Genomic DNA, 10570 nt, shown 5'->3' on the forward strand with positions numbered 1-10570 from the left:
AGACTAAACCCGCATGCAATCGTAACAGCTGGTTCATTATCTAATAATGAGCAAAATTCAAGCTGCGCGAGCTGGGTGGGGCCTCATGTGATTGGATGACCTCAAACAGCAGCAGTCCAATGACGCGACTATATTTTTCACCTGACCCATGTTGTTTTTCTTGGGTGAGCAGGCTGCAGGAAGTTTCACATGGATGTGTGTAGAGCCATTTCTCCTTGCAAGCTGCTGTTTATGACCGTGTTCCTGTCCAGTTTTCCAAAAATCACCATGGAAACCTTTTTAGCACCTACTCAATTGTTGCCTGGTGGCGGATCTTGGGGAGTGGATGAAAGCTAACAAGGCTGACACTCTAGGCATATGCACCTTAGGCCCGATTTAGACTAGAAACAGTATACCGTTTCGAAACGGTACGAAACGTTTCGCCACAGAAAACGGTTCGTCTTTAGACACGGAGGCGGAAGCGTTTCGGGCCGCCCGTGGCGCAGGATGTTTCTGACCCACAGTGACCTATGATGACCTTTGACGGTTTGCCTCATTGGCCTTACGATACTTGTGTTTCAGGGCCTTGAACTTGGCCCGAACCTGCTTTGGGGTGCGTAAATACCCCTCAGCCGCCAGCCCGTCCACAAGCATCTGTATGCCCTCCCTATTACGCGAGGTCTCCAAGCGGGATTGTATAGTTTGATCGGCCCACAAGCTGATCAAGCAGCGGGTCTCTTCTTGGGTCCAGACCCTTCCCTGGCCTTCTGCCATCCCTCCAGACGTAAAGGATGACGAAAATTCGAGAAATACACGATATAAAATGGCGAAAATGGACACAATCGAATATGGCGTGAATCTACCAGAAAATGGACGCGCGCGGGCTTATTAGCATGTGATTAGCATATGACACGTGACCTGGTTTACCGTTTCAAGAAACCCTTCGTCTTTAGACCTAGCAAAAAGTGTTTCGGGCCCCCCCGCTGAAGGGTTCTGAAACGGTCGAAAACCACGATGGAGGTGGTTTTCGGAAACGGTCCGCGAAAACCCCTAACAAACCGTTTTTTCCTCTTTAGACCGGGAACGGTTAACCATTCCGAAACGTTTCCCTGGCCAAAACCCCTTAAGCGTTTCTAGTCTAAATCGGGCCTAAGTGCAGGGAAACTCGGCACTCACTGACTGTGCAGGTATAATTTTCTGATGTCTACCTGGACCTATGGTGCACTGGTCCACTGGGATTATATACTACATGTATAGTACAGTATAGTACAAATGTAGGTGTATATGGGTTCCTATTTGCTACATTCACTGTTACCACCGAAGTACAGAGCAACAAGGTAAGCGGATTACAAGTTAAGTATGTTGGGTGGTTTTGTACAGTGTAATAAAAAATGGTGCAAGTGACATCATATGAAAAGCTTGTATCTATTCTAAGGACATATATTTCTTATTCATTCATTTGTACCACCAAAAAACAATGGCACTATGTTAAGGGTTGTTTTTCTACTAATAATCAATGTCAGAAATTTAATATATAATGATTCAAATGAGCTACGATGTGCATGATGTCAATGACACAAAGATTTTGTTATCCGGATTATGTTCAGTTTTGCCACAAACATTCTACAATGAGAACCTTTCTTTCAATTTTTTTTCATCATTATTAATATAACTTAAATCATCCCATACGGCATACACTTCACTGACATAATATATTACAGCAACAGCATGCAACATAGCACAATGGCATCATGAAAAAGGCCTGTATATACTGCAAATTCAAATTAGGCAATTAAATTGAGCTTATAATTGAAGCCAGATGCACCAACCACTCAAACCACAAGGCCACCCACTTGTCAAAAAGCCTGATACAATCAACATCAACAACACGTAGCTGCCATTTGGCCTTGATTTGTTCCAGTTCACACTTAAAAAACAAACAATAAGAATAACAAAGTTCAACATACGAAGCTGAACTTGGAATTTTGTCAGCAAAACAAAAATCTATTTTGGAGTTGGTGTCATGTTCCCCAGTCATCAAAGGAACGGGAAAATTGGAACCATATGGACAAAACAATGCGTCATTCAAAAACAAGTCATCAGTTCCAAACATAACGTAATCCTGATGGCGATCATGCTGCGTCATGAGGACTGAGAAAGGGGGAGGGGGGCGTGCGAGATGCATGACATAGCAAACACTCACAATCAAAAACCGGTTGATTGGACATAATTCAGTCTTACTTGCAGCATTACTGTAGTTGATTTTCACCTGTGTTTTCCTGATGCCATCCATAAAATCTGATTTATTTGCTGACGGTCGGAGTTCACCATGCCACAATCTGGCCTTGTGCAACACGAACTTGTCGCTCCAACGGGACCCATTTATTTATGGTAATGCGAAGCCTGATACTACATTTAAGGTAAGGTAATACTACATTTAGGAAATTCTGTCGACAAAGACAAAGATATGCATCCCGATCGCATACTTACGTGGAAAGCCGTGTTGTCCAGTGTGTCGCGCCCGGCTTCAGTTCTCTCAGTGCCACCGCACGGCCCAAATTCGCCTTGATTTCCGACAGGAATTCATTGGATTCCGAGTCCAAGCAATCCGCATAGGGGAGCAACTTGTTATAGACTATCTCTTTCTGTGGCAAGAAGCCGAGAGCTTTCTCTCGATTCGCCATAACTCTGAAGAAACGTTCAGATCGCTCAGCTACAAATTTCTGAAATGTCACCGTGAAAGAAGCGCCGCCATATTTGATCGGTTTACAGTGACTCATATGGTGACGTATGGAAGGAACTAAATATAGTACCAAGCTGTACCGAGCAATTAAAAGTTATACATTTATTGACATACGATGAAATAGTTTGAGAAATCTTACAATTTAATACTACATGTCTATGTATTCAAATGTACATGTTTGTCGATTAGGCTGATATGTATTTTTCCCAGAAATTTTCGATAAAACGAAGGCAAAACTGACAACTTCCCCCGCATGGGTAATAGAATATTCCAATAAACTTTAGAATCTGTGTGTGATTTTCTAGGGTCAAGAACATTCACCTAAAATACCTGCACTTCATCATCGTACCATCTATAGGAACTCCTTTATTCAATATAAATTTCAATATAATTTGGAACCATTTTATCTGAGCAATAAGTAAAAACTAAATCATTACATGACGTAACGTTGTTTCGAATCGTTGACCTCAAGTAACCTCAACGTCAAAAACGTTAACGTTTATTTTGAAAAGTAATATTGATTTTACCAAGGCACTGAAACCCATCTGGGATGCTTCCAAACCAAGTCTTAAAAACAAAATGCGGCATTTGTATCAAAAAATTTACTACCACAATTGTTTTGATACATTGTCTTAGAAATATACTTCATGAATTCAACCGTTGCGTTTGTCTGCGGTGGAGGTGGTTGTGAGGGGAAACATGGCGGCGTCTGGCAGACTTGTGTCTGTCGACTACGAAATTTTTGGGAAAGTGCAAGGTTAGAAGCATGCGGGTATATTGTATACCCTTTCAGTCAACAGCAAAATGAATCGTCTTTTCATAGGGAAGTCTATATCGTAAACGATAAAGATTGAAGCTTCTAACTGCTAATTTTCCGTCAACCCTGGTATGTGTTATATATCAGGTCACAATATTGTCCAATGTTTATTGTCGTTAATTACCTTGTACTAAGTTGTAGAATAGCAAAGTACTGTCAATCTGTCAAGTTGTGTTACTTGTGTATTTAGAATGATGTTGTTAGTAATACAAATGCTTGCATTACAAAACTGTTTCAACCAACAATCGATTGAATTCATTGGATTCTTTCTCTTTCAGGTGTATTCTTCAGAAAGGTAGGAAAATGACCATTTTTTTTACTTGCATAAGTGGAAAGGTGATGCAATCGGTCCTGACATTCATGTAACAAATCTTAGGCGGATAAAATCATCAGTGGGATTGGAAATAAAAATCTAAGCAACTATTAGAATGTCACCACAACAGACAGGTGGTCCATATGCAGGTGTTTATTGGTAAGGGTTTGACTGTATTATATTTCTGAGTTAGAACACAAAGAGGACGGCTGACCGGCTGGGACTGGTTGGCTGGGTGAAGAACGAGGTGAAAGTGCGGCCCGGCCAGGCTGCACTGAAGACTGTGGTTGGACGGGTGCAGGGGGAGGAGAGCAAGGTGCAAGTCATGTGAGTTGTCTGGCTCTGTAGAACTTAACTAGTGTACTAGTATATAATGAAGGATCAATTCAATTTGTTATGGTTTATAAATTTTTATGTCTACACAATGGCATTTCCAATTTAGATGTTCCAGCAAAAATGGTATGATTTGAAGTCTGTTTTTCTGTAAGATAATATTCCAATGTTGTTTCCAGGAAGAAGTGGCTGAGAGAGACAGGAAGCCCCAAGTCCAAGATCACAGATGCACAATTCAGGAATGAAAGCATCGTTGATAGACTAGAATTTGCATCCTTCGACATTAGAAAGTAAGAACTGACCAAACACTGTACATTTTCTGAGTGACATAAGTGTATGTGTCGGGAAGTATTCATGAATTTGTACAAATGTGCTTGCTAGAAAGGTGTGTTATGTGTCTTTATTATTGTCCTATCCAGAGACAAAATGTCACATACTGAACAGTAACCTAGCATACAAGTACTAGTACTTTGTTTAACTATTTAAACCTGTTTATCTTGTATATACTTAAACAGATTGCCAAATAAATCTGTTTGTTGTTTTGAAGCAGGTATTTGAGTCAGCATTTTATACAGATCTACTTGTAGCCGAAGTGAAGATATTTATTCTCTTTTGTTGTAGGTAAAGACTGGGGGAACAAAATGTATATATAGATAATGTACCGGTGTGTATAACATGTGTCTGTAGTGCCAATCATGACACCTCTGTGTGTAAAACAACAGTAAAAAAGTGGGAATAAAACTATACAGAACTTCATTTGGCCTGAATCTGTTTAATTGTCTACTATCTGATATTACTCAAGTCAACTACAGATGGTCTTCTCACTTGCCAGCTTTGACAGAGAGGACTTCACTATAGTTGTCATGTCAGAACTAAGGACAAATCTGAATCCTGATGAAGTCTTACTTTGTACGACATCCTACTACAAGTACAATATTACGATAGCTGGAATTTGACGCCCATCCCTGACAGTTGATCATCATCGCTGGATGGAGGCTGCCATGATGCCTGCTACACCTGATAGGGTAAAGGGAACAAGTCTTGTCAGTAAGGCTGCTTTTTTTTTTCAAAAAAAATTCAGCAGCTGTTATTTTTTTTTTCAAAAAAAATTCAGTAACTCATATGGAAGAAAATTTACTGTTTTCCAACATATTAAATAAGACTCCACTAAACAATTCGAATGGTCAATCTCCATATTACACTGGTACCATTTTAAAAGTAGACAACCTGTGCAATGGCCAAGTGAGTTCAATCCCCTGCTGAGTCATACCAAAGACATTAAAACTGGTACATACAAATTTCTTGACATAGTATACTCAGCATTTAGGAAAATGTATGGGAGTTGAACCCACACTCACCATTTTACCAGTCGACTAGCCCCCTGCTGCAATGATTGTACAAAGTTGTATGGCTATTAAGACATATTTGGGTGGCATGTTCCCCCGGGTATTATTTGGTGTGGGAAGGACTTTGACTTGATATGTGGGAAGAACTTACTCTCGAAGTCAATTTTCTCCACGATGTTCTTGGTCTTGACGTTCTCCTCCTGGTTGGCAAGGAAGACAAAACCTTCTCCATCGTCCCGCCAGCCGTACTTGTTCATCCACTGCTTCAGCTGGTGATCTAAAAACAACGACTTATGGAACCACTTCACCCAACTTCTGCAAGCCAAACTTGTTCCACAAGGAATGTATTTACTCTAGGAGCTTATTACTCTATGACATAACACAATCTACAACTTTGATACAGTCCATCTACACCTAAACAGCACATCACCATAGGTACTTAACCCCAACAGAGATCTAGAACAATGCCAATGTGTAGGAGGAAAATAATATAGCTTACAGCTTTAATTCGTATTCTGACTCTAGATTATTCACTCAAGTCTGATTGACAACAAATTTGCTACTCAGTTGACAGCTTATTAAAGTCAACAATATGTACCTTCTATGTCTCCCAGCAGTTCCAACAGAGTCTGCTTGTCTATCCTCTGGTAGGTGATGCTGACAACATGGCAGATAACTGCAATCCACCACAGTTGGGGTTAGTGCAGGACAAAGTGATGTACAGATATAATATTCATAGCAAAAAGTCTTTTCTGACTAGGTAGCACTTTAAATTAAACTGCATTACTTAAACATTTGGCTTAAAAGCTTCAATTTGATGTACATGTATAGAAGCTCAGAAATTGGAGGAAAACAGCTGCTTTCCCAGAGCAGAGTCAGCTTACATTTCCTGACCGAGTCCTCAAACCCAGAGACGCCCTCAATGACTTCAGGTGTCAGGGAGATCTCCTTCTGCAGAAGGAAAAACACAAGGTTCTTCAGACACTCTGAACAGATTAAACTTACAACAACTTTGTTCAAGATATGACTGGATCTTTCACAGAAGGATAGCATGCCCGTAGCCAGGGGGGGTTCGGGGGGTTCGGAAGAACCCCCCCACAAGGCTCAAAGGTCCACTTTTTGGTCCACTTTTTATGTAAAGGTCCACTTTTTGGTCCACATTTTATGTAAAGGTCCACTTTTTGGTCCACATTTTATGTAGAAAAACTGCTCCCTTTGTCATTGAATAAAAATCTATCTCTGATTTTTTCTTGGAAATCCTCTTGAAAATGCACGAAATGCCATTTTAGAAGGTTCATTTTTCAAAATTTTCCGGGGGAGCATGCCCCCGGACCCCCCTAGGAACCTCGCGCCTTCGGCGCTCGCCTCGCGCCTACGGCGCTCGAGGTCCCCTCAAGCAGTGGGAAGAACCCCCCCATTCAAAATCCTGGCTACGGGCATGGATAGGGCTCGAAATACTGGGTGCATGTGCACCTTAGTGCACCCAATTGGAGCTGTGTACCCAATTTTTTTCTGTGGGTGCACCCAAATATTTTTGTACATGTACATTCTTTTTACAATGTACATATCAAAATGTATAATAGTATGCAGAATATTCTAGGCATCTAATAATAAAAAAGAAATATAATAAAATCTTTGTTGTAGTACTTATTATTAAAGATGTTGAAGTTAGCTCCCATTTCAGATTCAAGCTCAGAAGAGGACCAGTATTAAAGATCAAACTATTAGGACCAGTAAGATCAAACTATTAGGTAAATGCTATGGTGCACCAAAAAAAAAAATTTTGTGCACCTAAATTTTTAGGTTGGGTGCACCAGTGCACCTATCCCCAAAAATGAATTTCGAGCCCTGATGATATACATTGCTTCAAAAAAGACTTGCACTTGATGCAAGCACGTCTAGCCCCCAGTTTGGGGGAAAAAGAAGTTAAACTGGATAGAGAGAGAGATGCAAGTAGAAAGGATTTGGGGTTCAAATGTTCCAAAACAGAACTTCATTGCCCATCACTGTAGATGAAAGATAGTAAACACAGCAGCAGGAAACCGTGCCTACCCAGAAGAGCTTGAACTGACACGTCTCCAGCAGGTCAGCCAGGAAGGTCACACGGGTGATCATCTCCTCTTCTTGCTGAGGTCACAAGTCAAGGGACAGATCATATACTGCGTGTTAAGCCATATTTTTCATCCTCCTAGTTTATATCCTGTGAAGATTAGAGAGTCTAGTAAAACTGACAGAGACAACTTTCGTCCTACCTTCTATAGTGACACGCTGTAATACTCCCTTTGCTGTCCTTTCTGGCACACACTTTTTTTTCATTAACTGGTTAACTGATTGATTGATTGATTGATTGGATATTGCTACTACTACCTAGTACATGTAACAGGAAATTGAACACATAAAATTGACATAACCTTTTCTAGAACCTTTGACCTACTTTCCTGTCAGTGTCCCTGACTTGCCTGGCATTTGGAAATACTAGTAACTACAGAAACACAAGCAAACAGACACTCTGAAAACAAATCCTCCATACACTGACTGAGGTAATGATGCAGTTAGCACACATTGTCAGCAAAAGGATACATGGACCTGGTCCACCAGACACTTGCAGAGTGTGAAGTCGGAGTGAGGCAGGTTGGTCAGGGCCTTCATCAGGATCTGTGCCGTCACAGCTGTCTGGTAGTACGTGGGGTTAAACTGGTACCTGGGGACAAGAAGCAAGCAAGAGTAGTTGCATAAACTTGAACCTAGACCCTAGTGACCACATCAGCCAAATACTAGCACATGTAGTAGGAAAGGACAACTGGTCAACCATCAAGCTACATATCAAGAAACGTATAAGCAGAAGTGGGGGTGAACAAACATACAGTTTAAGTACAGCCAGATTGGCTTCCAGGTCGTAGGTGTTCTCCTTACACTGCAGGTCCACATACCGCTCCAGGGTGGCCAGGTTCTCTGGGTTGTATCTGTGGGGTACAGGAGAGAAACAAGGTACAGGATTCATACTATATACGGACGATCACTGTTTTTCATTATATCGTTTACATGATAACGTTATTAATAAAGTATATGCAAATTACTAGTATAATTTGGAAGGCACTTACCAGCCTTTTTTTAAGCCTATGCACAATACCTTACTTGTTTAATGACCAATAAACACAGCTATTTTAAGGAGATCTATAATTTTGTTTTTTCTAACATGATCTTGATAGGTAGATAGGTAACAGCTTGTATGAATACCTTTTCAGAAAGTCCTACCCCCACCCCCCACACACTCACACAAACATAATTTGTACACAACTTAAACAACCTGAACCATTCAAAGTTCTCTCTCCACACATGGGTGGCCCTCAGATTGAAGGAAAGTTCGACTTGATTATTTCCTACCATCATAATTTGTTCGCGCTGCAAGCCCTGAAGTAGCAGATAATTTTCAGCACAGACCTGTAGGCATGACAATCCCTTGGCATATGGTCAAAATACGGTTCGATTTAGGCTGTCCAGCAGCCATCTTAGAATTCAATATGTTCCTCAGTACACCTATCAATCATCTAAGTATGTTTTTTGTTACTTTGGATGAGATTATAACCTCACTTACCTGTCAATTCCATGCAGTAGTGCTGCGACTGTCGCTCTCATAGCTTCCGCCATTTTGACCACATGTATACCTCCTCTCTGGTGCCTCAGCGCCGCCTATACACTGAAGTCATATTGCAACACTAGACGCTCAGTGATGACGGCTAGCGACATTGCTGTGAACTGCACCGTTGCCCTTGGCAACAACATGGCGTGCAGGTGGAATCCATAACAAACCGAGTGTCCTTTATGCCGGTGCATGTTTCTGGATGATTTGCGGTTGCTGCTCTCTTTTACGTTTGCCAAGTTTTCGGATTCATCATGCCGGGGCATATCCAACAGAAGAAGAGAGTTGAAGACCGATACAAGTAAGTTGTTGATCAGAAAAGGACTAGAACTGTTTCACCAACTTAAAACTCCACTCGTGAAATTTCATCTGCCACTTGACTTACCCTTACAGCATGCTATATAGAGTTGAAAAACACTTACTACCATAAAGGAACTGCTTGAACGATGGAGTTTATAAATTCCTCTGCTATTTGTGTATTCTAAACCTTTCCTCAGTTTTATAAAAAGTCCGAAGGGAAATTCGTCAATGGTGGAAAGTTAGACCCTTTAGCTCATACACAGGTGGTTTCTAGGTAACATTGAGTTGGGACGGTAACGGTAGTGGTTTGTCACCCAAAATACTATGGAGGCTGTGACAGAGAGTATTTTTTTACTTATTTCCAACTAATGATTTCGGAGTCATGAATATTTCCTCGCGTTGTCCCGGTCACGTTATATTCTTTACAACTTGTCAAGATTGTTTTGGTAGTGGGAATAAAATGGCGGCTTTATCGAGTTTGGGTTCGGATTAGACAAACAATGGTCGCTCAAAGGGACCCTAATTCTGCCCCACCGACGTGTATTATTTGTCGGTTCTGCTAGGTTAAACTCGTTTGTTGCGGCCTCCTTGAAGAAAAATCACACCTGTCCTGAGATCTCCCAGCCCTCCGGGTGTCCCATTGTCACGTCGAGTGGAACATTCCACCTGTTACACGCACTTGTGCGACTTGAGAAGAAAAATTAGAAGAAGGGAAAATATGTTTGTGTCTATTTTCCTCTCGCCTGTGCACTTCAGCCCACAGTATGCAGCGCCACTGTTTACCCAGCAAACCTTGATAAAACACCACCCCATGTCCCTGCCAGGCCTGACCCGAATCTGCCTATTCCCAGCCACCAACCGTGGCGCCAATGAAAGCAGAGCTGATAGCTGGAGAAAAAGGAAGACGGATTGGTGGGCTTAGGGACATGCGAGCATTCTATACGTCTGGATCATACTTACGGGCTTACCAAAACCAATGGTCCATGAAAGATGGAACATTACTTACACTTTTGTGGGCCTGAAAAATGGAGTAATTTGTTTAACAGACAGCTGGGAAAATCATCAAATGTTGAAATAGACAGCTGAATCATTTCCCACT

The 10570-nt window shown here is 41.3% G+C and overlaps 4 protein-coding genes across 11 annotated transcripts in view; 2 read left to right on the top strand and 2 right to left on the bottom strand.

Moving 5' to 3' along the window:
- Nucleotides 1-2773, bottom strand: part of LOC109483797 (proteasome activator complex subunit 4-like) — a 23093-nt gene extending 20320 nt beyond the window's left edge. For 3 of the 7 annotated variants that reach the window (XM_019786918.1, XM_019786917.1, XM_019786914.1), the window contains exon 1: nt 2470-2773. In XM_019786918.1, the coding sequence (XP_019642477.1) occupies nt 2470-2759 (290 nt within the window). In that variant the 5' untranslated portion in view covers nt 2760-2773. Of the gene's footprint in view, nt 1-1946; nt 2103-2469 lie in introns of those variants that run through there. The other 4 variants (XM_019786916.1, XM_019786915.1, XM_019786911.1 and 1 more) reach the window with 3 other exon arrangements.
- Nucleotides 2774-3169: 396 nt separating this feature from the next.
- LOC109483688 (acylphosphatase-1-like) lies at nt 3170-4515 on the top strand. Its single transcript, XM_019786729.1, has 4 exons — nt 3170-3479; nt 3818-3834; nt 4046-4179; nt 4365-4515. The coding sequence occupies exons 1-4, from the start codon at nt 3422-3424 to the stop codon at nt 4477-4479; spliced, it is 324 nt and encodes a 107-aa protein (XP_019642288.1). The 5' UTR covers nt 3170-3421; the 3' UTR covers nt 4480-4515.
- A 422-nt stretch (nt 4516-4937) lies between these two features.
- The window catches only part of LOC109483822 (eukaryotic translation initiation factor 3 subunit K-like), a 7099-nt gene continuing 1466 nt past the window's right edge, over nt 4938-10570 (bottom strand). The window contains exons 1-8 of one of the 2 annotated variants that reach the window (XM_019786970.1): nt 9127-9241; nt 8396-8494; nt 8112-8232; nt 7584-7658; nt 6416-6482; nt 6130-6207; nt 5683-5808; nt 4938-5202 (exon numbers count right to left, since the gene is read on the bottom strand). In XM_019786970.1, the coding sequence (XP_019642529.1) occupies nt 5165-5202; nt 5683-5808; nt 6130-6207; nt 6416-6482; nt 7584-7658; nt 8112-8232; nt 8396-8494; nt 9127-9179 (657 nt within the window). In that variant the 5' untranslated portion in view covers nt 9180-9241 and the 3' untranslated portion in view covers nt 4938-5164. Of the gene's footprint in view, nt 5203-5682; nt 5809-6129; nt 6208-6415; nt 6483-7583; nt 7659-8111; nt 8233-8395; nt 8495-9126; nt 9242-10570 lie in introns of those variants that run through there. The other variant, XM_019786971.1, reaches the window with a different exon arrangement.
- LOC109483820 (translation initiation factor IF-2-like) overlaps nt 9299-10570 on the top strand; it is a 6437-nt gene continuing 5165 nt past the window's right edge. The window contains exon 1 of the mRNA XM_019786969.1: nt 9299-9472. Within this exon, the coding sequence (XP_019642528.1) occupies nt 9426-9472 (47 nt within the window). The 5' untranslated portion in view covers nt 9299-9425. The remainder of the gene's footprint in view (nt 9473-10570) is intronic.

The sequence above is a fragment of the Branchiostoma belcheri genome, unplaced genomic scaffold (assembly GCF_001625305.1).
Source record: "Branchiostoma belcheri isolate BF01 breed outbred unplaced genomic scaffold, Haploidv18h27 scaffold66, whole genome shotgun sequence".
NCBI classification, from domain to species: domain Eukaryota; kingdom Metazoa; phylum Chordata; class Leptocardii; order Amphioxiformes; family Branchiostomatidae; genus Branchiostoma; species Branchiostoma belcheri.